Below are 27,969 nucleotides of genomic sequence, written 5' to 3' on the forward strand. Positions count from 1 at the left end.
CGCGTTTCCGGCTTGAGAAACCTTGGTGTTTCTGAGGAGACACCTCAACTGGCAGTAACGACTCGCGAGAAGCCTCCGGATCCGCCGCTTCCATCGCCGGCGTCACCATGGGAGCTGTGCTGGGCGTCTGCTCCCTGGCCAGCTGGGTGAGTTCCTGGGCTAGTGTCTCGGTCTGACCTGTGGTTTGGACGAGGGGGGGCGATAGTGAGCCCCGAGATCAGACCCCAACGGGCCTCGGCTGCAGACGCCCGGGAATTGGAGGGACCGGCCCTGAGCTGCGGAGAGTATCCAAGAGTCCAGGCCAAAATCCGCGATCGGGAGCAGACGGCTCACTTTCCGCGTTTGATGAGCGTAGGAGGCCAGGCCGCCATTGTTTACAATTTCCGTTGCCCCGCCCCCAGGAGCCTTCCGGCCTCCGGGTTCAGCAGCCGCTGGAATAGGGACCGAGGAATGAGCTCCCAATGCGGGAGCTCTCGGGCTCATTTCGAAGCACCTTCTTAAGGTGGCGCCATTTAATTTGCGTGGTTTGAATACTCTTTTTATCCTGTAGCGCGGGATTTGCCAAAGCTACAGAGTATGTGGCAGAGCTGTGGGTTTAACCGAGGCCTGTGCAGTTCTGGTGCAAGAGGAAGAAGGCCTTGTAATTATTACTCAAAATTGGAAGCCACCGTCTGAACTTTGGGACCTTGTATCGTAAGACGAGGATAATAACGCCAGCATCCCTCGCCTGGAAAGCTGTTGTGGGATAATACAGTTGAATTGTAGATTGTAAACCCCATATTTTAAAAAGGGAGTTTTAGGACCTATAGAATAGAATATGCGGAGTTCCCTCGTATACTCACCTCAGAGGACTGTCTGGGCTCATTCCACTACCATTTCTTAGGGCCACCTCCGCTCCCTCTCCCTCCCGTCCCCATGTTGAGTGTAACCAGGAGATCAGGGTTTGATACCGGGTTTCGGGTTCGATCCCCAGGAGGCAGTGATGATTCTCTCTCATCATTGATGTTTCTGTCTCTCACTCCCTCCCCCTTCCTCTCTGAAATAAATAAAAATATATTTTTAAAAAGATCGTGGATCTTAAAAAGGGTAGGTTCCTTGTGAGAGCAGTGGCTTTCCAATTTTTTTTTTATTTTGACCCAAAGTAAATAAATTTTACATAGTTGAGTTAATACATCCATGTAGACACAAGTTTCATGAAATCTTACCTTTACCATCTGCTGTACAATTTTTCTACCACATTAAAAAAATTCTGGTCAGTTGATTTTTATAATCCACACGTGGGTTAAACTCACTATTTATAAAATAGGGGAGTAAAAACTTTTCTTCCACCCTTGGTTGGTAGGTAAGGACCTGTGACAAAAAAACAGATTAGCAAGAGAAAGAAAGAGTTTATCTATGCGTGCAAAACAAACATTCACACACAGTTGTTCAGTGATGAACTCAAATTACTTCGTCTTATGGTAATTCTATGTTTAACTTTTTGAGGAATCTCCAGGTTACTATTTATTTATGTATTTAATTATTTTTATTGATTTTAGAGAGAGGAAGGGAGGGAGAGAGAGAAAAAAAAACATCGATATGAGAGAGAAACATCTATCAGTTTCGTCCCATATGCAAACTGACTGGGAATTGAACCCACTAACTTTTGGTGTTCTGGAGGACACTCCAACCAACTGAGCCACACTGACCAGGGCTCCAGGTTACTCTTGAATAGAGCATAATGACTCTTGCTATCATCTATAATAATAAAAGCGTAATATGCTAATTTGACTGGATGTCCTTCCCTACGAAGTCAGGCTGTCAGGCTGCGAGGGAAGCCCGGGTCCCGGGTGCCAGAGGGAAGCCGGTGCCGACAGGCGGGGGAAGGAAGGCCTACTCTTGCATGAATTTCGTGCATCTGGCCTCTAGTTATTCATAAGGGTTTCCATATAATGTTGCTTGTAATATCAAATTTGGTAACAAGGGTTCTTGGTAAATAGCAAGTGCAGTTAGGTTTATATTTTTCTCATTAAGATACGTTGTTTTTAAAGATAATATGATACCTGTGTGAATATAAATAAAATTTATTGGGCTCTTACTATGTTTTAGGTACTGTGTTGAATGCTTATTTAATACAGTAATGTCTGAGGGAGGAAGATTCTGTTAGAGTCTATGTTACAGATGGAGAAAAAGGTTTGCTGAGATAAAGTGGCAGAAATAACATTGACTTCAGAGCCCATGCTTTTAACCACTTCCTCCCAGTTGTAATTCTCTGTTAGAACTGTCAAAGTCTGGCTTGCTTCGTTTTCTATTCTGCGATACCTATGTCAGGAAGTCAGGAAGGAGTCCACTGAAAGCTCTCAGACGGCCATATGTGCTTATTACAGGTTCCATGCCTTTGTGGTGGTGCATCGTGTTTGCTATGCGGTTGCTGTCCCAACAGTAAGAATTCCACTGTGACTCGCCTCATTTATGCTTCTATTCTCATCCTGGGCACTATTGTATCCTGCATCATGCAAACAGAAGGGGTAAAAAATCAGCTGAAGAAGGTTAGTAGAAGTAACAGAACCCTTAATGTACTGATTATTTTTGTATTCTGCAAAATTTTAGTTGATATTAATATTCTTATTTCTTCACTTACGAAAGTCAATCAAATTCATTGTAATTTGGGATATAGTAAAGATACAGAATATGAAGGGATTAGTCCTTTCCCAGAAATAAAGGAAGTTTAAGTGAACATCTTCAGGTTCTAGTCTAACAACCGAGAGAGGCAACAGATATTAAAAGGATGGCCCTAAAACTTCAACATTTAAACTGATCCAGGCCTTTGAAAGGAGTGAGTTGTAGCATGAAAATTCCTGGGATAATGGGAGATAACCTCGTCAGTAGAGAAGCGCAAAGAAGAGAGCACTGCACTTTTATTTCCAAAATGCAAGTTGTTTATACTCTCTGGTGACAAGATGGTAAATGATTGGAAGACATAGAGAATAATCCCACAGGATGGTCTTGCAGTTGTTGAAGTAGTCAGTTTCGTAAATCCAGGCTTTCCTATGGTGGGGTGGAATCTCTGTTTAAATGTGGGTGTTCCCATAACATTGACATTATTTTTTCCAGATTCCTGGATTCTGTGAAGGGGGATTTAAAATCAAGGTGGCCGATATAAAGGCTGATACAGATTGTAATGTGCAGGTCGGTTTCAAAGCTGTATATCGGATCAGCTTTGCCTTGGCCATCTTTTTCTTTGCCTTTTATCTACTCATGTTAAAAGTAAAAACAAGTAAAGATCCCAGAGCAGCAATACACAATGGGTATGTAAGATTTATTTATTATTACTTTGTTATATTATGGTGTGGACCTTCGCATTCAGCAGTTAATGTTGCCATTCTGATGGGAGCAGTAGAGTATATAAATCAGTGGCCCAGATGTATGTCTGACCTATTGTACACGTGAAATTGTTTCAGTGTCATTTTCAGTTGGAGACCTGTAGCATTGGAGGAGGTAGAGGGGATGAGGAGAGTCTTATCTTTTTTTTTTAAATATGTTTTTATTGATTTCAGATATGGGAAGGGAGAGAGGGAGAGAGAAACAACAACGATGAGAGAGAATCATTGATCGGCTGCCTTTCTGGAGGCCCCTGAGAATTGAACCTGCAAGCCCAGCATGTGCCCTGACCAGGAATCAAACTGTGACCTCCTGGTTCATGGGTTGGTACTCAACCATTGAGCCACACCAGCTGGCTTATCTTTTTTTTTTTTAATTAAATCTTTATTGTTGAAGTATTACATGTGTCCCTGTCCCCCCCATTGATTGACTCCTTCTGTCCCACCTCTGTCCCCCGCCCCAGGCCTATTGTTTCAAGTTTCTAGATTTTATTGAACACTTGTGAAATAGTTCACGCACTGTGCTAGGTACCACATAAACAAAGGTATTTATTTATTTTCCTTTCTATTGTTAAAAGATAAGATGTGCATGTTATATTTAAACTAGAGGCCCAGTGCACGGAATTCGTGCACTAGTAGGGTCCCTAGTGGCTGCTGGCCAGGTACTCCCTCCCTTCCCCCCGGCCGCCTTCCGCCACGGGCTGAGGCCTCCCTCCCTTCCCCTGGCCGGCCAGGCGCCCCCTGGTCAAACTCCCGGAAGAACTCTGGTCAGGGGACAGTTTGCATACTATGCTTTTATTATATAGGATAGTATTCAGAAAGATAAACAGTGGATATATTTGAGCTACTGATTTACTTACTCTGTTTCTTTCTGTTCCTGGCCCCTAGTTCCCCTAATTCTCGTTTGAAGAGTAAAGGGAGTTTTGTAAACTTTATAAGTAAATTATCTCCTTTTTATAGATGCAATAACTAAATTTGAGAGAGGTTATATAAATTGTTTGAGATCTCAGCCAATGAGGGTTGGAGCTGAGATTGAAACTCAGGTCTGTCCAGCTCCAAAGTCTGATTTTTTTCACTCTGCCATACAAAGAGTCTTTAAAGATCATGGACTAAAAGCCAGGTTTGGTCTTGGCTTTGCCAGTGAGGAGCTGTGTAATTGTGAGCAAGGCCCTTATATCCTGTGTTGTAAAAGAAGGGTTGGGAAATAACTTTTCCCCACACCGAATAGTTAATTGTCCTATATTTAGCTAACATTGTTTATCTAGAACACTTCAGAATTCTAGAAAAAGTCCTATCTTTAAGTGCTAAAAGTAGGGAAACTAAGAATACATGTTCCTCTTAATGTGAATGATCTGTTCCCTGTGCTGTTTATTCTTAAATTGTGTGAAGTACTGAATGAAGTAGCCTCAGATCAAATGAAGATCTAAGTCAAGTCATGTTGGAAATGCTACTAAGGCTTTATTTTTGCATTTTAGAAATTCATTTTCTCACTATTAGGGTGAAAATTAGCATTTCATAAATGCGTTTTTAAATATTTTAATAGGTTTTGGTTCTTCAAAATTGCTGCCATTGTTGGTATCATGGTTGGATCTTTCTACATTCCTGGGGGTTATTTCACCACAGGTATGGCTCACTATTTAATTATAAGATATACAGACTCTATATGATTAAGTTAAAACTATGTTTTCAGTATTGATTTTGCAGAACTGACAAAGGAGGTAGTGTCCAATTATTTGACTTGGTACTAATATTAAGATATTAAGGCATTCAGGTCACTTCTCAGCTGTTCTGGAACCATATGTTAATTGTTTGTCAATATTTTAACAGTCTATCTTCTTACTTGACAATACTCAGTTTATCAGAGAGCTTGTCACCATAAGGACTTATAACTCATGTGCTCTACCACCCGTCTTAGCCTCCTTCCTTACTATGGCATTGAGTAACATGTGGATTTCCACTATGATTTTTTCCTCCCTGTAAAGGGAAAAGGCTTATAGTAGCATTTGGAATGTTAGATCCTAGGCTCCCTTTGGCACAAGATAAAACAATTTTTAAAAGATCTGAAGCCCACAGAACACTTCTCAGACAATGCCTTTGATTTTGGAATTGGAGTAATCTTGCTGAACTGCTGGAGACAGAATATGTTTTTACCACTTATCTCTTACTTGAATTGAAATCTTTTTAGAATGTTAGCAACATTGTGAAATGTTACTTGTATGGTAAAGAATAACTTTGTTCTTTTGATTTGTAGTCTGGTTTGTTATTGGCATGCTTGGGGCCTTTATCTTCATTCTTATCCAGCTGGTGCTGTTGGTAGACATGGCTCACTCTGTGAATGAATCATGTGTAAATCGAATGGAAGAAGGAAACCCAAGGTGCTGGTATGCTGGTAAGTATCTAACTCAACTATGAGAGCCACACTGCATTATGCTACATGAAACAGGGTGAACAAGAAAAACATCCATTGATTTAAATGTACAAACTTTCAGGGTCGAGCTGACTTTAAAAACTATACTTTCCCATTGAGTTAATTCTGAATTATATGCATTACTGGAAGGGAGTAGCACAGATAATATAAATCATTGGATTCCCCCAATTCATTTATTTTGAGATTTGTAATGTAACTACATGCATTTATATAAGGGGGGAAATTGTATTTACTGACATAGTTCTGGTTTGTATTTTCTTGTTTCCCTGGACAAGGGGACTCAGATTCATTCTGCATATGGGACATCTGCCAACATAGGCAGAAGAAAGTGAACAGTACTTACTGCTTTATTCAGAGTATGACCCCACACCTCTTGTAAAATCCTTTTGGTGGAAAAAGGGTACTTAAAATTTTTAAGTTGGGAACATAATTTATAGCCTGTAATAATGGGGAGGGACTTTATAGCCCTACACTTATTAGGAACAATGACCCAGCTGTATTTTAGTTTTAAAAATAATGGTTGAGATTGCTTGCCCTGACTCCACCTCCCCCCCTCCCCCCCCCCCATTATAAAATAATAGATGCTGTGTGTCAAGAGCTTGAAAATCAAAAATCACAAAAAAGAAAATTACCCCAAATCTAAGTCCCCAGTAATTATTATTCACTGTTAACACATTAGTCTACATGTATATCTTCTATGTATAGGAAAAAGTCATTGAAAAATATGTTTGTGTCTTATTTATTTTTTAAATGTAATATATATTCAAATAGTTTATAGTTTGACCATTTTAAAAACTTAGAAATAAGCTTGTTGTGAATGACCCATGTCCCACGTGGTTCAGGGTTCGGGATCTGGAGAAGGGGCCGCACACAAATGAAAATTGGAAATTGGAGGGCCCAATGCAAGAAGATGGACTCTGCCTCTGCTCAGGCCTTGCCATCCTTTTATTCAGTTTGGGACATACCTATAGCCCTTAGGCTGGCAAGTTCTAGTAACAGGCAGACAATCTTTTTTTTTTTTTTTTTTAAATTTTGAAAAGTTTATTGACATATTGGAAAGGGTTAACTGACCTTGGCATTTAGTTAGAATTAAATTGTTCCTTGAGCCCTAACCAGTTTGGCTCAGTGGACAGAGCATTGCAGGCAGACAATCTTATCAGTAAGGATTTACAGACTATCTGGTGGGGAAGTTGCTTCAGCTACCATTGTCTCGACTAAACAGTGGGTGCATAGCTCTGACTTTTGCCAGGGCTCAAGGGTCACCAGCATTCTGGGCTCCTTGTCCACACCTCTCAGCTAGAGAAGATGTAGGTGGTTTCCCACAGCTTGTGAATAAGTTTGGCTACAGTACAGCAGTAAATACCTAATAACATATTTCTGAGTACATTTCTGATTATTTCCTTAGAATAAATTCCCAGAAGTAGAAGAGTGAAAGGGTATGGATATTTTTAATATTTTTAGCACATGTTATCAAATTGTCTAGTTTTCTTTTCATCTTATATAGTTAGGATGCTTCTTTTTAAACTGAAAAATAAAAAAATAGTACCATTTTTACTATAAACACAAATGGTAGACTTTTATAAAGAATAAAACATGCAACTCTACCAACTTGCAACAACCCACTTTCCTCTCCAGATGTAACCACCGGAAGGGAGTAGCACAGATAATATAAACAGCACCAACTGGATAAGAATGAATTCAGTTATGTTTAAATGTAAATAGGTTTATACTATATATTGTTCTATGACTTACTCTTTTCTTTTTTTTTAAATTTTGGTAACCTTTAATACAGAAAGTTTCTCTTTTTATTTTTTTATTTTATTTTTTTAAAATATATTTTATTGATTTTTCACAGAGAGGAAGGGAGAGAGACAGAGAGTCAGAAACATCGATGAGAGAGAAACATTGATCAGCTGCCTCCCGCACATCCCCCACTGGGGATGCGCCCACCACCCAGGCACGTGCCCTTGACCGGAATCGAACCTGGGACCCTTCAGTCCACAGGCCGATGCTCTATCCACTGAGCCAAACTGGCCCTGGCTCTTTTTATTTTTTAAATATATTTATTGATTTCAGAGAGGAAGGGAGAGGGAGAGAGAGATAGAAAGATCAATAATGAGAGAGAATCATTGATCGGCTGCCTCCTGCACATCCCCTACTGGGGACTGAGCCTGCAACCCAGGCATGTGCCCTTGGGCGGAATCGAACCGGGGACCTTTCAGTCCGCAGGCCGACGCTCTATCCACTGAACAAAACTGACTAGGGCTGCTCTTTTCACTTACTGTATGATGAATATTCTTTCCTATCAGTGAACATAGAGGTATGTCTTATTCATTTAACAGTTGCATGGTATTTCAATCCATACAATTCCTGATGTTCCATGGCATGGTATACCATAATTCATTTAACCATTGCCCTGTTATTGGTCACTTAAACTGTAATGTCTATTTAGTGCAGAAAAATATTTTTTTAAATTGTCTATCATTATGGATTGGGAATCCTGAAACTTTTCCTTCTTCCTGACTAATAAAATTTCTTTCTTTCTTTCTTTTTTTTTTTTTTTTTACCTATTTACTTCTGTTTTGTATGACTTACTCTTTTCTTTTTTTGTATAATTCATTTTGGATCACTCCAACTATAGGAGAGTTTAATAATGAATTGTAGATTTGCCCTACTTTGGAGAAACTAAAAGTAGAGAAATCTTATATGTTCAGATAGAAAAGCATTAAGAACTCTGCTAGTAACCTAATTTACATCATTATTTTATAGTAACACTAGAGGCCCAGTGTACGAAATTCATGCACTTGGGGATGGGGGGTGTCCCTCAGCCCGGCCTGTGCCCTCTCATAGTCCAGGAGCCCTGCGATCAATTGCCCCAAAGAGGTAGGCCCCACCCACCCAGCCAGGGCTCCGAGATGGATTGCCCCACAGAGGGAGGCCCCGCGCACCCGCCGCAGCCCACTGGTAGGTGGCCTGGGCCTCCCTCTGTGGGGCGATCATGGAGCCCCCCTGATTGATTGATCATCCCGCTGATGTGGTCATGTTGTGATAAACAGGTCTATGTAGCCAGCGGCTACAGAGGAAAAACTACCACAAAAGATGCCTGTCTGTTCTGTTTAGTGCTAACACCATCCCTGGCACTGAGCTTGCTGTGAACTGGGACATTTTGAAGGCTAAGAGATCTTTTTAGGTTCCTAAGAAAAGCTTATATTGAACAATATTTTGTATTTAGTTAGAATTTACTCTGGTTAGAATGATCAGATGTCTGGTTTTTCAACCTATGAACTCAAGTTAGGTAATCCAGGAAGTGAATTCAGTTGTTTGGTAGATTTTGTAATTTAACATTGAGCCAACTGGAACACAATCTGAAACTTCAACCTTAGGGCTTCTGTCAATTCACTGTAAATTAGTAACCATCATAAAAGTGAAATAATGTCTCTTTATTTTTATACGGAGAAGAAAATTGGTCTTTATTTATAAAAGTTTGTTAAGATTGAGGGTATTCATATTGTTGTTTTTTTTTCTTTTCAGTTTTACTATCTGCCACAAGCATCCTGTATATCTCTTCAATCCTCTTTGTCAGTTTGCTCTACATATACTACACCAAACCAGATGGCTGCACAGAGAACAAGTTTTTTATCAGTATTAATCTGATCCTTTGTGTTGTGGTTTCTATTATATCCATTCATCCAAAAATTCAGGTATGGTGGTTTTCTGCTTCTTCCTCCTGTGGGATTTTTAATTAATGCTAAACTTGAAACCTAGGTAACCTCCTATATGAATTTATGTCTAAGTTAAACATTTCTCCATATTATGATAAAGTCTTCATAATTATAACTTAGTAATTATAAAATGTGCCATTGAGTTGCCTGTAGTATAATTAAATGAATAATTTTCTTATCATTTAAGAAAACCTAAGCAACTTGAGAATTTATAATTTCATAAGATTGTTTACAACTTGAGAATGATTCTTATGAATCATTAGCCAAGATATTTTAGGGGGATTAAACTAGAAAAAAGAATTGATTTTTAATACTTAAAAACAAAACTCATGTGCCTAAGTTTTATCACTTAAATAACATACTTTTAAAAATTAATGGAGTTTTATATATGAAACTAGAGGCCTGGTGCACGACAGTCGTGCACTGGCGGCAGGGGGGTGTCCCTCAGCCCAGCCTGCACCCTCTTATAGTCCGGGACCCCTTGGGGGATGTCCAACTGCTGGCTTAGGCCCACTCCCCACGCAGGAGCAGGCCTAAGCTGGCAGTAGGACATCCCCCAAGGTGTCCCTAGAACTGCCATGGAGGAGGGAGAGGCTCCCGCCTCCGTCACTGCACTCGCCAGCCGTGAACCCGGCTTCTGGCTGAGCAGCACTCCCCCTATGGGAGCGTACTGACCACCAGGGGGCAGCTCCTACGTTGAGCGTCTGCACCCTGGTGGTCAGTGCTTGTTATAGCGACCGGTCATTCCGCTGTTTGGTTGATTTGCATATTAGCTTTTTATTACATAGGATGTGAAAAGAACATCTAGACATCACCCCTCTTTTTAAAAATGAGGAAAGTGAAGTTCCAGAGAGATGATGGGTTACCCCGCTAGTTAGTGGCAAAGCTGAGTTTAGATTCCTCTACACTAAGAGACTAATAAATCGAAGCCTTTGTGTGATAAACAGGAATTTCCAGGATTATGAAATGCCTTGAGAACCAAGAATATTTGCTTCCTCTTCCTGGGTTCTTTTTCAAGCTAGCTCAAACTGAAAGGTTACTTGTCATCTTTTCAACATCAGAAGGTTCTTAGTGAATAACAGTTCAGTGGATCCCGGAGAAGTACACCAAGTTTTAGAATGTCAGCCCTTGCAATCCCTATGGCATTGTTTTCTTTTTGATTCTATAGGAACACCACCCTCGTTCTGGCCTCCTGCAGTCCTCCATCATCACACTCTACACCATATACCTTACATGGTCAGCCCTGACCAATGAGCCTGGTAAGAGAATGGCAGTAACACATTCATTTGATGAAAGTAGGAAATTATTCCTTTGGTAGAGTAAAAAGTAAAGCTAGAGCAGATTCAAACAAATGAACAAACAGAAAACTGAAACTTCACTGGAAAGTATAATGTCACTGCAGATACTTGCCTTTCAAGTTTTATTCTCCATGTGTATTCATAGCTACTTCTAGCTGACAGTCTAAGGAACTGCAATCCTTTATGTTAGTCTTGGTCATCGATTTCCAACCTTTATTTTTTGCCGACCTGACAAAAAAAATAGGTATAATTTTGATTGATTCTCACTGATGACTATAATGTTGGCTGTAGTCATTTTTTTATTTGACAATCTAAGGGGAAAAAGATTAGTGCCCCTGACTAAATAGTCAGATTTTGCATGTTTTAAAAATTCTTGTGGTACACCAGTTGAAAATTGCTGTTCTAGGCTTTTCCCTGGACTAAGTCAAATTGGTTGAGAGCTAGAAAAGACAAGATTGTCTTGGCTCTTTGTAGAATTATTTTAATTGTATTTTACTTTGGTGTTACGGGCTCTAGAGGAAACAGCTGTAGGAAATCTTTTGTAGTTATTATAGAGTTGTTTCTCTTTTTTAAAAAATATTTTTAAGTTGATTTCAGAGAGAAAGGGAGAGGGAAAGAGAGATAGAAACATCAATGATGAGAGCGAATAATTGATTGGCTGCCTCCTGCATGCCCCCAACTGGAGATCGAGCCTGCAACCCGGGCATGTGCCCTGACCCGGAAATCGAACCGTGACCTCCTGGTTCATAGGACGGTGCTCAACCACTGAGCCACACCAGTTGGGCAGTTATAGGGTTGTTTCTCGATAGAGTATTCTGTGGGTTCCTTTGAAAGGAAAACAGTTATTGCAGAATCTCTAATGATGACTCAACTTTTTTTAAAAAATATTTTTATTGATTTTAGAGAGGAAGGGGGAGGGAGAGAGAGAGAGAGAGAAACATCAATGATGAGAGATAATCATTGATCGGCTGCCTCCTACACACCCCACACTGGGGATCAAGCCCACAACCGAGGCATGTGCCCAGACCAGGAATGGAACCATGACCTCCTGGTTCATAGGTTGACGCTCAACCACTGAGCCACACCGGCCAGGCTCAACTTACTTTTATTATATTCTTATGTCAGTATGTGACAACAAAATTAGGGATAAACTCCTTATGCTCAAAGCCTTTGCATAATTGTAGAACCAAGAAGATTTATTAAATGTCAAAACCAGTAAAATCAAGATTGATGTTTGTGAAATTTGACAAATTGTTGTTTCTTTTTTTTTCCAAAACAAAGTCACTAATTGCAACACAGATATGTTACTGACTGCTGAATTTCAAGTTCTTTTAAATATAGCATTCCCATGTTTTATGTCATGACTGCATGTATAGCCATATCCTTCAAATCCTTTATAGGAACAGGATGGGTTGTAACTAAAGATAATAAAATATTTCCCATTTTCAGATCATTCCTGCAACCCAAGCCTATGGAGCATCATTACACACCTGACTGCACCAACCTTGGCTCCTGCAAATTCAACTGCTCTGGTCCCTACCTCTGCTCCACCAACGCAGAGTGGGCATCTTCTGGAGACTGGGAATTTTATTGGGCTGTTAACCTTAGTTTTATGCCTTGTGTATTCTAGGTAAGTTTAAAAATACTTAGAACAAGATTCTCATGAAGGTTAATATGGGTGAAGCAGCTTTTTTGCTTTCAAAAAGTAGTATGAGGAATTTTTTAGTAACAGCCTAACTCTTCTTTATTAAAAGTCCTCGACTTGCCTCAGTTACCCATTTCTTAAAACTCATTAAATCCTCTCATCAAATAATTCTTTCCAACGTTACAAAGGGATACCTTCTCATTTGTTTAGGAGGAGAAACAAATCAGCTAGAGCAGTGGCTCTGAAAATAGGTTGGCTTATCTTTAAAAACTTCACGTGCCCCAACCCAAGATCAAATCCATAACCTAGCTATGTGCCTTGACTGGGAATTGAACCTGCAACCTTTATGGTGTACAGCAGTGGTTCTCAACCTTCTGGCCCTTTAAATACAGTTCCTCATTTTGTGACCCAACCATAAAATTATTTTTGTTGCTACTTCATAACTGTAATGTTGCTACTGTTATGAATCGTAATGTAAATATCTGATATACAGGGTAGTCTTAGGCGACCCCCGTGAAAGGGTTGTTCAACTGCCAAAGGGGTCGCGACCCACAGGTTGAGAACCGCTGGTGTACAGGATGATGCTCCAACCAACTGAGTCGCCTGGCTGGGGTATATACACAATTTTATTTATATCACTTGAAATATAATTTTAAAAAATAAATTAGGGCCCTGATCAGTGTGGCTCCGTTGGTTGGGCGTCATCCATTGTACTGAAAGGTTGCTGGTTCAATTCCTGGTCAGGGCACATGGCCCAATTGCAGGCTTGATCTCCAATGTGGGGGTATGAGAGGCAGCTGATTGATGTATTGCCCTCACATCAATGTTTTTCTCCCTCTCCTTTCTCTCTCTAAAAATCAATAAAAATTTTTAAAAATACATATATAAGGTAAATAAATTAGGAACATGCCATATAAATACACTTACTATTCTAAAATACGAATTTGTCATTATAATCTGGACAGCTTTCTATAACATTATATGTAGATTTACCTGTTTTGTTTTGTTTTAATGATTGCTTAAAGTGGGGATTGGCAAACTGCAGCCCTAGGCTGCCTGCCTATTTTTGTTAGTAGTTTCTGTGAAACACAGCTATACTCATTTGTTTTCATATTTTTGTTTGTTTTTCTTTTGGCCTTTTCTTTTTTAAAGATAAAATTCACATACCACAAAATTCACCCTTTAAAGACGTACAGTTCGGTAGTTTTTAGTACATTCACAGAGTTGTGCAACTATCACCACAGTCAATTTTAACATTTTCCGTGCCTAGAGAGAAAACCCATGCTCATTAGCAGTCACTCCCCATGCCCCTACCCTCCTGTCCCGGCAGACAGTCATCTCTTTTCTGTTTCTAGATTTGCTTTTCAGACGTTTGATATGCGTGGAGTCATACACGATATGGTCTTGTTACTGGCTTCTTTCACTTAGTATGTTTTCAAGGTTCATCCATGTTGTAGTATATGTCAGTCTTTAATTCCTTTCTGTTGCTGGAAATAATATTCATTGTGTGATAACGCTACATTTCATTCATCTATCCATTCATCAGTTGATGGACAGTTGGATGTTTTAAACCGGCTTATGTGTCTTTTTATTGTTTTTGTATATGGTTTGAGGTATGGGGTCCAACTTCACTCTGTTGTATGTGGATATCCAGTTGTCCCAGACCATTTGTTGAAAAGACTATTCTTTCCCCATTGACTTGTCCTGGCATCCTTGTCAAAAATCAGTTGACCATAAATGTAATGGTTTATTTCTTGACTCATAATTCTACTTCATTGATATGTATGTCCATCCTTATGCCAATACTACTTTTTTAATTACTGTTGCTTTGTAGTAAATTTTAAAATTGGGAAGTGTGAGTCATCCAAATTTTTTTTTTTTTCAAGATTGTTTTGGCTATCCTGAGTCCCTTGCATTTCCATGTAAATTTTAGGTTCAGCCTGTCCATTTCTGCCAAAAAATAAAAAAGGTAATTGGGATTTTGAAAGGGATTGAGTTGAATCTGTACATGGACTTGGAGAGTATTATCATCTCAACAATATTAAGGCTTCTAGTCCATGAACATAGAATGTCTCATTTAGGTCTTTAATTTCTTTCAGTGGTTTATAGTTATTAGTGTACAAATCTTAAATTTCTTTTGTTAAATTTTTTCCTAAATATTTTATTTTTTTGATGACATTGTAAATGAATTTTTTTCTTAATTTATCTTTGAGGTTGTTCATCGCTAATATATAGAAGTATAATTTTTTTTTTAATTTTTATTTTTTGCTAAAAGTATTACAAAGGGTATTACATATGTGTCCTTCCCCCCACCCCCCCCGCCCTTGACAATCCCCTGCCCTCCCTTAGAAGTAGAATTAATTTTTGTATATTAATCTTGTATCCTGCAAGATTGTTTATTGATTCTAAGAGTGTGTATTCCTTACTACTTTCCATATACAAGGTCATATCATCTGCTAATAGAGATCATTTTATATCTTTTTTTCCAATCTGAATGCCTATTATCTTTTTCTTGCCTAATTGCTCTAGCTTGAATGAGAATATAGTATTTGTCTTGTTCCTGATCTTAGAAAAGCTTTTAGTCTTTCACTATTACAATTTTAGCACTGGGTTTTTCATAAACGCCCTTTATTATTTTGAGAAAATTTCCTCTATTCCTAGTTGGAGTGCTTTTGTCATATTAAAAAGGGTTTTGTCAAATGCATTATTTTATGTCTCTTGAGGTGATCATGTAGTTTTTGTCCTTTATTTATATGTCTTTTGTTATTGAGTCATTTAACAAACTTTAGTGAGCATCTGTTATGTGCCAGAAAGCATAGATGACTAAGGTCATTGTTGTTAAGGAGTTTTGTGAATAGCAAGAAAGACAGGAATGGTAAGTGCTATGGCAGAGGGAAGCGTAAAGAGCTGTGGGAATTTAACCCAGCCTAGTGATGGGGTGATGTCAGAGAAGGATTTCCAGGGGATATGGCACATAGCCAGAGAATTGAAGGATAAGTAAGTTATCTGGGAGAAGGTTGGAGGTTGGTACCTTCTAAGATAGGAGAGGTATGTGTGAAGTCATGGAAGTAGACATTGAGAGCATAGTATGTTTGGGGAAACTCCTAAGCAGTTAAACCATCAAGTACTAACTGGGAAGAGTACTGTCTGTCTTGTGATGGCAGGCACCAGTTCAGAACTCCAAGCAGGGCCTTTCAGCCCGTCAGGCCCCAAAGTAGGAGCAGTTCAGAAATAACCTTCATGCATATAAGCCAATGGCAGCAGTTCATCCTCATGCCCATTTCTGATTTGTTTTCCTTGGGATCACTTTCTAGCTTCCGCACGTCTACCAATAGCCAGGTAAGTAAGCTGACCCTGTCAGGAAGTGAAAGCGTGATCCTCCGTGAAACATCTACCAATGGTGCCAGCGACGAAGAAGAGGGACAGCCTCGGCGGGCTATGGACAACGAGAAAGAGGGAGTTCAGTACAGCTACGCTATGTTCCACTTGATGCTCTGCCTGGCTTCCTTGTACATCATGATGACCGTGACGGGCTGGTACAGGTAGGAGGCTCAGACAGCACAGATGGAGGATCACTTAGCCTCCTTGGGCCGACCTTAAAATCTCCATCCATTTTCCTGACTTTAGAATCCCCTTCTCTCACCTATATGACAAGTTGTGTTCGGTGCTGACTCTTTTCTGAAATAATTTTGACTTTTTCTCCTCTTGGATTTAAAATCCAGTTGGGATTCTTACAGTGCAGATTATGGGGAGCTCTTCCAAACCTGAGTGCTTGAGAGAGAAAATCATGACATAAAGCCAGTCTTTGCTCTAATTTTTCTCTGTGTCTAGAGAGGGTCATGTAGAGTATTCTGATCAAAGTAATGATTGGTAAGGAAGGAGAGTTTCATGGAGACCATTTCAATCTAGACTTTTACCAATATCTAGAACAGCCAGATGTTCCCAAAGAACTTTGCCCAAAGATTAGAGTAGTCAGGGCTCTTCATGCTGGCAAGAAGCTAAAAGCCATTTGAGAAGTAGGGTTCTCTGCTCATAAAAACTAAAAGCAGTTTCCTCAGGTCCCTTCTGGAACCTTAGTAAGGATTAGTGTCAGCCAAGTTTCCCTGGAGAATTTCTTGGCTTTGTTTGGGGGGCTGCCCGATGCTGGTCTCAGGCTCCTTTTCCTGACTTCCTTCTGTTTTCTTAGCCCTGATGCAGAGTTCCAGAATGTTACCAGCAAGTGGTCAGCTGTGTGGGTCAAGATCAGCTCCAGCTGGGTCTGCCTCTTCCTCTACGCCTGGACCCTTGTGGCTCCAGTTGTCCTCACCAATCGAGACTTCAGCTGAACCTCTGAGTGCCAGGGACACCACATAAAGGTTCCCTTTGCTGAAAGCCCTTGTACTTTTGCTTCAACTAAAATATTAAGTGAATGCTTTGCGAAGTTGACTATATCCAAGTGTATATCCCAAGGCAAGAGTGAATTATGATGGATACAGGATCTGAATTTTTTATTTACATGTACATTGTTTATTTTTAAGGATATAGTGCAAAGGGAGCATTTTTGCCTTGTAAAGTGAACTACAGCTGTGCTGTGAAGAGAGTTCTTTATTAAGACCTGTAGGTTCCTATAACTTTGATTTAAAATAGAAAATAGAAAAATATTGGATATTTGAGGCCATCGTTAATATATTTCTATTGCAATATCCTTAAGGAGCAGGGGGAAAAAGTAATAATGTATTTCTATGACAGTTTTCCTCTGTGAAAGTCTTTACTTGTTGATACAAGCATTCTGTTCAGTCCGTAAACTCTGAAGAGGTATAGCATCATAGTCATTGGGCGAAGGAGTATGTGTGTGGGTTCTTCCCCAGAAGAGGGGTTGCTGATAGGGCTACTGCTTCTGCATCTTGAGACTTCATTTTTTTTTTATACTACAGCATTGACACTGCTCGATTCAAGTATGTGGCTTTGCCAGAACATTAATTTCAATAAATGCTTTGTAGGTTTGGTTAAAATGAGGACTCACTTAGGAAAAAACTGCAACTTTAGTCTATGTAATTATTTTGTTATGAGTATGTAAAAGTAAAATGCATGTGAATTTACTATATTTGCACTATAAGGTATTTGATTAAAATAGACTTACGCTTTTAAGGCCCTTTCTTTAACAGCTTTTATGAATTAGCAGCCATTCTCTATTTTTTAGACTTATATAGGCAGTCAGATTTATCAGCAGAATGCATCTATTCCTTCTAAAACTTAAGGGCTGGTGAGTAAAGTCTTGAACTCATTCAAAAAGTGTACCAATAGGTACCTTCTCTGGGCAAGATGCTTGGGTAGGTGAGAGGCAGGGGCAGGGACTGGCGGGAACCCTCGGGAGAGGGAGCAGGCAAGGAGACAGAAGTCTTCAGGTTCTGGGATACAGCTTTAAGAATGACAGACACTCGCTCTACCATCTTGACTCACAGTTTCCAAGAGGGTGAAAACCAGCTGACAACTGGTACAGTGTGGTGTGACTACACTGTAGTGTAGTCCTGTGACTTAGGAGTTCGAAGGTGCCCAGGTGGGGGTGTCATGGTAGGCTTCCTGGAAAAAGTGACGTCTAAGCCAAGAATTGTTAGGCGTTAGCTAAGAGATGGGAAGTGGGATGGCATTGCTGGAGAGTAGACGAGTCTGCATGTTAAAGGCAGGGAGATTTTTACAGAGAGGAAGGGAGAGGGACAGAGAGCCAGAAACATCAATGAGAGAGAAACATCGATCAGCTGCCTCCCACACACCGCTCAATGGGGATGTGCCCGTAACCAAGGTACATGCCCTCGACAGGAATCGAACCTGGGACCTTTCAGTCCACAGGCTGACGCTCTATCCACTGAGCCAAACCTGTCAGGGCAGGGAGATTTTTAAAGACTGGTTTAGTAAAGCTGGACTGAGGAGAAATGGGCAGGGACTAGGTTAGGAAGGGCTTTATAAACCACACTAAAGAGTTTGGACCTTACGCTGAAGGCAGTGGGGAGCATATTTATAGTGGCATGAATAAATTGTGTCTTCATTCACTGTATACATAGAGAATGGGTTTAGAGAGAGAAGACCAGGGTATTCCATGTAAGATTTGAAACAGAAGTAAACATGAGGATGGAGAGAAATTGACAGCTCAGAGCTGCTTAGTAATTAAAATTTAAAAATTGGCAGGTGATTAGATACGGGGAAGAAGTAGATTCCTGAGTGATTCTGGTTTAAACACCTAGGTTCGATATGTACATGAGGGGCAGGAAGAGGGTGTTAGAAGGATGGAGGTGTGGTCCCTTAAGAATGGCTAAGAGCATATGCTTGGAAGTCTGATTGGGTTTGCATCAGTTTTGCCATTTTCTATTGTCAAACAGCTAATATTTATTGAGGATATACTAAGCTTTATGACCCTGGGTGATAACTATCTGCCTGAGCCTCATTGTTTTCTTTGTTTGAACAAAAGATAGTACCTAGTACATAAGATTGTTTAGAGAGTAAAGCTACTTTGTCAAGTGCTTAACCCATCTTAAGCACTCTGGTAGTAGCTGGTAATCTGAATATGGGCTATAAAGCTACTGGACAATATTCAAAGTCATAGATTTTCAGCCAAAATCTAGTGCAGGCTAGATTTGAGGTGTTCTTACAGAATTGAACACAGGGAACATAGAGGGCACACTCTCGGTTGGGGTGCAGGTGTGGGGGGTAGGGAAGCAGGGCTTGATAATAGGAATTGTTGGAACCACCATCTTTTAAACCAGTGGTTAATGTTGGGGTACAGAGATAAGGTTGTAAAGGATTTGGGGGGCAGACAGGGCAGGTTTAGCCCTTTTCCAGTGTAAAGCAGATACCCCACTTTCCTTAACAGCAGGGCCACCCAGATTAAACCCATTAAAGGTCCTACACTTCAGAAACATGGTACACGTCCTTCCCCACCTTATTTAATTCAAAATAAAAGCAATAAACTGTAACATAGGTTTAATAAAGTCCAATAAAGTTTTTAAATTTTTTATCACGATAGAAACTTTGATATTTAATTTAAAATAACAAATTATCTTTAAGTGTCCCTGCTGTGCATGATTTTAAGTTGGAAGCCCAGTAGTTTAGCCAAGATTGAAGTGATTACACACGAGAGTGCTGAATCACAAACAAGCATAGACATCGGCATCTTGCCTAAGCCCAGGGTCAGACTGTAAAGCAGGCGGGTATTCTCAACCATCAGACCTCATGGTGTCATCTCACCCCGATGAGTCGCCCAGTGTTTCATCACCACTCACAGCCCCGTCTCTGTCTGTCTCCCAGGACTACCGATCAGGCCCTGGCTTTGAGGTCCGCAGTATGCTGTAGGGATTCATCAAAGGCAACATCTGGGAGACCTAGTTACATCTGGGAGAAAGCTTGTAGGCCCATCCTGGCTATTTGCTTTCTAGGTGGTTGTTACAAGGTCCTCATTTCGCTGGGAAATAAAACTTTCTCTTGACAACCAAAGGTACTGCCAAAGAATGACCATGGACCTGGTTGTCAGTGCTTTTGATGTTCTGGACCCAATCCTAACTCAGGCTGAATTTAAACCAGGACAGCTTTTTGGTCCAAGTCCTTGCTTGGCTGTATTTTTCTTTTTACACATTAAGCTAAAATGAGTATTCAGTAATGAGAGTCATGCATTTGATCTTTGCAGATGGATGGCAGATACCAGGCTTGTGCTTACTAACGGGAGCAGCACTTCATCTCTTTACTCCTTTGTGTTGGTCTATTGTATCCATCGTGTTACCTACTCAGTGATGTTCTAAGTCCTGCTGGGTGACTCACCATGCGATGCCTGTAGCCTCGGGTGAAGAACAGTCATGACTACCACATAAATACCTACATGTACCAAGCAATGAACAGGCATTGTCCACACCCCTGCAAGGTGGTGGTGATTCTCTTTTCCAGGTCAAACCAACGCTTAGAGAACTTAGTGATCTGCCCTCAGTTACACAGAAACAAACCCCAGGCTGACTTAGTTTTCTTCGGTTAGGCCCCATTGTCCCTTGGCCTACTAGCATGTAGGAGACAAGAAAAACTAGAGACTGCTTGGACCTACAGGGGAGTCAGCTGGCTCTCTAGGCTTACCCATCATTAATAAAGGAAAGTTAGTAATCCGCTAAGGCAGTAGCTAGTATCTTACTAGGTCACTGTATCCCTAATGGCTGGCACCTTATCAGGTAAGAGGGTGAACATTTAGTTAAAAACATTTTTTCCTAGTAAAGTGGCACCTTAAATGATTTTATTACTCAGCTATAAATGCAATAATGTGAAACATCTGCTGCCATTTATTATAGGAATGCCAAACCAGTACTATGTAAAGAGTGGGCAGTAGGGAAACTAAGGTGTTTTAGAAAAGAAACAAGAAAATGCTGACTCATAACATAGACAGTAACTCCAGTGGCTTATAAAGTGCGTCCTAACTACCTTGTAACACTGCTATAAGGTGAGAAGGGTTGGAGCCATTAGCTCCATTTTTCCAGATGTGAGAAACAGACTGAGCTTAAGCTCCACAGGTTCCTCCAGGAAGGATGACCTGAAGAGCGATGTTGCAATGTGAGTACTTACCTGTCGAGTCATCAGAAGCCAACAGAGAACGTATGGACATCCTGCAGGAGTGTTTCTCAGCTGAGTCATCACCAACACACAAGACCCACCGTAGGGCCTGGGCTTTGTCTCTGGGGCAGAGTGCGAGCTCCTCTATAGAAACAAATGGGACAGGTAGAGGAAAGGCTCAGCATGCAGAGGCCATTGACCAGGCCGTACCCGTTACCTCCCAAGGAGTCTGGGTTTACTTGTAGGAGCTTCTAGAATAATGTGTCCATTACAACTTGGGTGTCAGAAGTTAAGACACTCTGCTTTGTATTTTCTAAAAAGCCAAAAAAAAAAATAAAGCCGATTTTTAGACTGATGCTTCCTCACGCTAAAAGTTCCTCCCTTTTGTGTTGCGTGCGTGGGCTGACAATAAGAATAAAAGAGAAGTGCACAGCCTAGCACCATCAGGAGAAAATAGTGGGCTGACTGCCTTGGCTTTGAATCCCAGTTGTACTGGAATAGCTGTGTGTCCTCGGGCAAAATGCTCAACTTGTGTCTCATTTATCCCACAGGGGCAATAATCCCGCTTCACTAAGGGTGCCTGACAATTAAATGAGATTATCTACGAGAAGGACACCATCATGCTCAGCCCACTTGAGCTCTCAGGAACTGTTCGCTATCACTTAGGATTCAGGGCTGGTCCAGAAAGTATATCTGGGCCTTGAGAACCAAAAAATGTGCACACTGCACCACTGGGCATCAGCCCCACCCTCCTCTGCACACCGGTATCTTCTAGTTGCACGTGATCTCCAGCGCAGCAGCCCTGCGACTGTAGGACGCACTGTGCTGTCAGTGCCCTCCTGCCTCCGCTGCAGGGAGGCTCTGCTGGGCCTGCACACCAGGAATAACAAAGCTTCAGAACTGTAATCCAAGCTGCCATTGTCACAAAGGGACTCCACACACGTTCGTCCTTACAGGGATTTTTATTGTTGGAGACTCAGTCATGCATACTAAAATTACATGTTTTCACCACTTTGACTTAGAAAATGCATTAGAAAAATAAACTTTTGGTCAAAACAAACACCGAAGTAGATGAGTCCACCACCATGTGTCCCTATACTCAAAGCCAAACTGAATTTCAGTTTGAAGTGAGGAATGTGACCAGTGGCTGAATGGTGCCCCAATCTGGTCAGAAAGAGCCACCTCCTACCCAGCAGAGTGGTGTCAGAGGCTGTTGGCCCCAGAAAAGTTTCAAGTACTTCACTTGTAACAGGTCCCACCTGATGTGCCAGGAGGCGAGGCACATCTGCAAGAACCCCCGAGGGCAGCTGACTGGCTGTCCAGCTGAGCACGTGGCCCAGTGAGATGGAAGGAAAAGCAGCAAATTGGCAAACAGTAAATTCATCACTAGCATCTTCATCCACAGATCACACTGGGCTTCCCCATGGAGCAAATGCCAAGGAGGAATATCAGACTGATGATGTCTGCTCCTTGCATTTCAAGCAAGCCATTTTTCTGAGTCCAGAAAGCAGAAAGAAAATGACTTGAAATTCAAAAAATTAACAGACCCCAGTACCCAGGAGAGGAGTGGAGTGTGAGAACGGCCATCACTCCCAAACAGTCACAATGTTTGGCATCTCCACACCTTTCATGCCACAGGACAGCCACACTTACACATTAGCTATCATTTTGCTTCCTAAATGAAAGAGCTTTCAAAGGAAAACCTTAAGAGCTGAAAACTTTAAAGTGAGATATTGTAATAATGCCACAGAGTACAACTTTTGCCTACCCAAATGGGATTCCAGGAAGAGACACACTTTTGTGGAGCAGTATGGGGGAAGGAGGAAGAAAACCCCCATATTACCTAAACCTACATTTGGAAGTTTTAGGTACTTCCTGAATGACCCAGCTGGGGGCGGGGGTGAGAGGCAGGGGCAGGATGATGGATGCTGGGAACGGAGGTTTCAGAGTCGGGGTGTGGTGCCCTTTTAGTACAGAATCATCCAGGGGTGTGCAGTGGCTCACCCAAACCACACACCAAGGTACAGCTGGAACTCGGGTCTCCTGATTTACTCTTCTCCCTTCCCTATACTGCACACGACCCTGAATTGTGGGGAACGTTCATTTTCGGGAGCCTGTGGAATGGGCTGGAGTTTTTTCCTAAAGGAAAGCACTCCCTGTTCTCCGCTGTTCACTGCTGTGCTGTCTGTGTGCCTCCACTAATGATTGTGGCTCCCCGTGCGCTCCCTTGATCATTCCCATCCCCCTGCTGGGGAAACTGGAAATGCTTGGTGAAGCCGAACACAGACTGCCTTGATTTTCATCCAGGGAGGTCCTGGTTTCACAGCTTGGTTCAAACTCCTCAGGTGCCAAAACTATTGGATCCCTCTTTTGAGCCAAAACAAAGCAGCAGCTCTAGAAGGCAGGCAGACAAACCCTCCTTTCAGAAGCTGAAACAGCTCCTGGGCTCAATTACAAAGGCCTGAACAGCATCCTTCCTGGTCTCTGAGATGCTTCTCTAGGTGAGCGTGGCCACTCCTATTGAAGTCACCTAGACAAAGGCAATGGAATGGAATGCAGTTTCAACCTTGGAAACTTGGTGGGGCTGAGCAACTCATTTCTGTCTAGCTGTTTTTCTCACCCCCCCCCCCTTTTTTTTAAATCTCTTTGGGAACTAGGAAAGCCTCTAATCAATTTTCCCATCCAGGCAGATGGGTCCTGAACCTCTACCTACATTAGCCACCCCACTTGTCCTGTTTAGATCTTTTCCGCAATGCTGGTCACACCATCACTGTCAGACGGAACTGGAGGCAGCCAGGGGTGTGCATTTTGACATTTTCAGCTCAGCCAGGTCCTAGAGGACCCAGGGTTAGTATCTATGGTGAAAAGAACTTTCCCTAGAATTGGCACTAATGAGGTACATAACTTCTACCAACAACTTCTCCAGACTTTTAAAGTGCTATAAAGATGAACAGCTTATTTGCAAGAGACTGGCCTTTGAATTTCGGTGCACTGTTCACTTCCACCTTGCCTGGTGGCCTAATAAGTGCACAGAGAAGTTACACACAACGCATACTACTTGTTAATTTAACATTATCATTTACATGGAATGAATAGGAAAGGAAATAGGTCAAAAGCCACGAGATGAACCACTAATAAGACGCCTGGGCAAAGGCTAAATTCTTGACAGGATGAGTCTAAAGTATTGAAATGCAGAACAAACATCCAGTCTGGCTTGACAGACTAAAGTGTGCCCATCCACAACAAAGAGAGAAATTCCGTGGTTTGGGAGGGCAGGGGCCATCAGAAGTGACCCAGCAATAACCTGCCCTTTATTCATTTCCAGAGACCAAAATTTCAGAATCCCAAGTAACTTAACCATTCCCTGCTGCCAGCTTTACAATATACCACCAGAATCTCAGGGATGGAATTCATACAAGATCCTGGTCATCTCACCTGCCTGCCCTCACAAAAGCCATTCAAGTTTAACCCTGACTATGAAAAGGAGGTTGGTATCACTGAGTTCCAGGATATACATACTTGTTTCTTTAAAGGCAGGGCCAAATGGTGACTGACACATGCCTCTTGGAAAGGCCCAGGTGTACCACGGAAAACAGGATCCAGCCACGTGCATCTAGGCAGCGGTTCTCAACCTGTGGGTCGCGACCCCTGGAAATACATCCTGTATATCAGATATTTACATTACGATTCATAACAGTAGCAAAATTACAGTTATGAAGTAGCAACGAAAATTTTATGGTTGGGGTCACCACAACATGAGGAACTGTATTAAAGGGTCGCGGCATTAGGAAGGTTGAGAACCACTGATTCTAGAGCGTCATCTTTCTAGGCCAGTGGTTCTCAACCTTCCTAATGCCGCGACCCTTTAATACAGTTCCTCATGTTGTGGTGACCCCCAATTTCATTGTTACAAATTGAACATAATTAAAGCATAGTGATTAATCACAAAAACAATATGTAATTATATATGTGTTTTCCGATGGTCTTAGGCGACCCCTGTGAAAGGGTCGTTCGACCCCCAAAGGGGTCGCGACCCACAGATTGAGAAGCGCTGTTCTAGGCAGAAAAGCAATGTCTAACATCCAATAACTAAATCAAACCCCAGAACCTCAGCAGCCCAAAGGGCCCTATGTGTCATTTCATTGAGCATCATTTTACAGATGAGGAAACTGAGGCTCACAGAGGCCCAGGTCTTATCCATGGCCACACATCTGAGGCTGGAGCTCAGGTCTCTTAAATCTTAGGCCAGCATTCTTTTAGCTACACAGGCCTGGCCTCCAGTATTTTAGGTTGAATAAAATTATATACTTCTAGGATCTTGCATGATTCTATTGAGAACCAGGACTAAGGCTTTATGGATTTGGGAAAACTAGTTTCTACTGCAAGATTCAACCAATGAATCCCACAGGTGCTTGAAGTCTTGGCTCCCGAACTTGATCTGGAAGTCCCTGGTCAAGCTGCTGATGTCCTGCTGTGTGCCCGATGCAGACAAGGTGCTTTCCAAACCCATGATGGCAACAGGTACCTGGGCCAAAAACTTGTAGATTCCTGATGAGCAACAGAAGTCTGGAGTTAGGGTTCATGTGAGAGACACAAACTCCTAAAGTCTCACATGTGGCCACCATGCAGGCTGGACCCAAGTGTTTCACAGGAGTGTGCTGACTGGCCAATCGGGTTGTTTTCTCCTGAAGATGGGATCAAAGTGACTTTGGTCCTCATTCTTCCTGCTTTGAGATGTTTAAGAACCAGAAACAACTTCCAGGTTAATGGCTGCAAACTGGGATTCCACAAATTTGGGAATCACTGGGAACGTTTTCCATGTCTTCGTGGAATAATTCAAGTGATCCAGGGCATGCCCTTCCGCTCACACTCAGCTTTTCCTCCCTGCTGCAGCTTAATTACAAGGAGCAAGAATCCATGGCAGCTAAAATCCTCCTGTGCCTCCCCAAAGAACAAAAGGAAAGGACTTAAAGCTGGTGGTGCTAATAGCAGGAGTACAGCTGTGATTTCACAGCCCGCATGGAGTCATCACACTGCGCATCTGAGGTCAGCCCCTCGGGCAGCAGGGCCCGCCCCAGGATGCTGTCGCAGGCGGGGACAGGCTGGCAGAACTCTCTCACGAAGTCCTCCTCCGAGGCCAGCAGCACCGCGTTCCAGGCAGCAGTGTCCAGCTCGCCAGCCGTGCCCCCGTACTCCTTGGGGAGAATACTTTTTGGAAGGTTTGTGTGGAGAGAGTTCAGATCAGACCCGTGGAGGAAAAACTAGAGGGAAGGAAATGAAAACACACCTGGCCTTAGGTTAATCAGCAATTCACTCACCTCCTTCATGCTCTGTGCTCAAATATCTTGAATGAATAAAGGAATGGATGATGGCAACTCTACCCCTCCAGTTCCTTGAAAAGCTTGAGGATTCTTAATTTTCTTTTCTTTATACCAAGTGCCCTGTTGGCTGCTCCTACAAAACATACCCAGAATCCAACCACTTTACTGCTACCCTAATGGCACCATGCCACCATCGTTTCTACCCAGACTCCCACAACACCTCCTTCCTGATCTCCCTGCTTGCACCCTTGTCCCACCACAATCTAAGCTCATTTCAGTGATGTCAGATCACGTCACTCCTCTGCACAACTCTCCAGTGCTCCCCTCACAGACCAAACGCCAAAGGCCATATGATCCAGGCCCCGTTACTGCTCTGCCTCTCCTTCTCCTGCTTCCCCGCTACTGCTCCTCCAGTATGCCAGGCATGCTCCCACCCCAGGATCGGGCTGTTGCTGGTCCCAGGGATCTGTAAGGCTCATTCCCTTGCCTCTTTCAATTCTTTTTTTAATTTTTTTAATTTTTATTGATTTTTTACAGAGTGGAAGGGAGAGAGGTAGAGAGTTAGAAACATCAATGAGAGAGAAACATCGATCAGCTGCCTCCTGCACATCTCCCACTGGGGATATGCCCGCAACCCAGGTACATGCCCTTGACCGGAATCGAACCCGGGACCATTCAGTCCGCAGGCCGACACTCTATCCACCGAGCCAAACCAGTTTCGGCCTCTTTCAATTCTTTACTCAAACGCCAACTTCTCAATGACGCTACCTCTAACCACCCTATTGAATACTACAACCCCTTCCCCCTTCCCACACTCACTAACTTCTTTCACTGCTTCATTTTTCTCCATTGCACTCATCACATTCTAATACCAGGTAACATATAATTCGTTGTCTATGTCTCCCTAGAACAGGGGTGGGGAACCTTTTTACTGCCAAGGGCCACTTGGATATTCATAACATCATTCTCGGGCCACACAAAATTATTAACTTAAAAATTAGCCTGCTATATTTGGTCAAACATTCATTTGACTCACCCTATTGCCGTGGCAGGGCCAGACCAAATGATTCTGTGGACCTTACACGGCCTGTGACCAGACATTTTCCACCCCTGCCCTAGCATGTAAGCTTCCTGGGGACCGAGAAGTTGGTCTATTTTGTTTATCTAGAACATACTCACATGTAGTGTTTGATCAATATTTTTGAATGAATGAATGAACATGTGAAGGAAGGAACAAGATTGTGGGCCACAAATAAGGTCATTTCACAGATGTGAAAAGAAGACTCGGCCCAAAGGCTGCTTTGGAAAAAGCAAGTTCCAAACAGGAGCTCCAGAAACCAACACAGGCTCAAACCCAGGCGTGGAGGCCACTAAGTTAGTGGTTCTCAGACCTAACTGTGCATCAGAATCTCCTAGATTTTAAAAGCAGAGATTCCTGGGCTGTACCCCTGAGCTGATGAATTAAAACCTTCAGAGAGCCCAGCTGGTATGGCTCAGGGTTTGAGCGTCAACCTATGAACCAGGAGGTCATGGTTCAATTCCTGGTCAGGGCACATGCCAGGGTCATGGGTTTGATCCCCAGTGGAGAGCATGAGTGTGCAGGAGGCAGCCGATCAATGATTCTCTCTCATCATTGATGT

General features: G+C 42.0%; 2 protein-coding genes across 5 annotated transcripts in view; one reads left to right on the plus strand and one right to left on the minus strand.

Moving 5' to 3' along the window:
- Positions 1-26,411, plus strand: SERINC3 (serine incorporator 3). 4 transcript variants are annotated; one of them, XR_011472193.1, is made up of 13 exons: positions 1-146; positions 2,367-2,528; positions 3,094-3,287; positions 4,903-4,982; positions 5,611-5,748; positions 9,319-9,488; positions 10,678-10,768; positions 12,257-12,437; positions 15,767-15,994; positions 16,639-16,807; positions 21,560-24,495; positions 25,417-25,501; positions 25,902-26,411. XR_011472193.1 is itself a non-coding variant. In XM_070420884.1 (11 exons), exons 1-10 carry the CDS (start codon positions 108-110, stop codon positions 16,775-16,777), a joined length of 1,422 nt encoding a protein of 473 aa, XP_070276985.1. In that variant the 5' UTR covers positions 1-107; the 3' UTR covers positions 16,778-16,807; positions 20,107-21,363. The 4 variants fall into 4 exon arrangements, 2 of the variants coding, with proteins under 2 accessions (XP_070276985.1, XP_070276984.1); XR_011472192.1 differs by having other exon boundaries at positions 25,417-26,411; XM_070420884.1 differs by lacking the exons at positions 21,560-24,495; positions 25,417-25,501; positions 25,902-26,411 and adding an exon at positions 20,107-21,363.
- The window catches only part of TTPAL (alpha tocopherol transfer protein like), an 11,148-nt gene continuing 8,038 nt past the window's right edge, over positions 24,860-27,969 (minus strand). The window contains exon 5 of the mRNA XM_070420886.1: positions 24,860-26,269. Within this exon, the coding sequence (XP_070276987.1) occupies positions 25,991-26,269 (279 nt within the window). The 3' untranslated portion in view covers positions 24,860-25,990. The remainder of the gene's footprint in view (positions 26,270-27,969) is intronic.

The sequence above is a fragment of the Myotis yumanensis genome, unplaced genomic scaffold (genome assembly GCF_028538775.1).
Source record: "Myotis yumanensis isolate MYYU_CA2020_CCGP unplaced genomic scaffold, mMyoYum1.0.hap1 SCAF_7, whole genome shotgun sequence".
Taxonomy (NCBI): Eukaryota; Metazoa; Chordata; class Mammalia; order Chiroptera; family Vespertilionidae; genus Myotis; species Myotis yumanensis.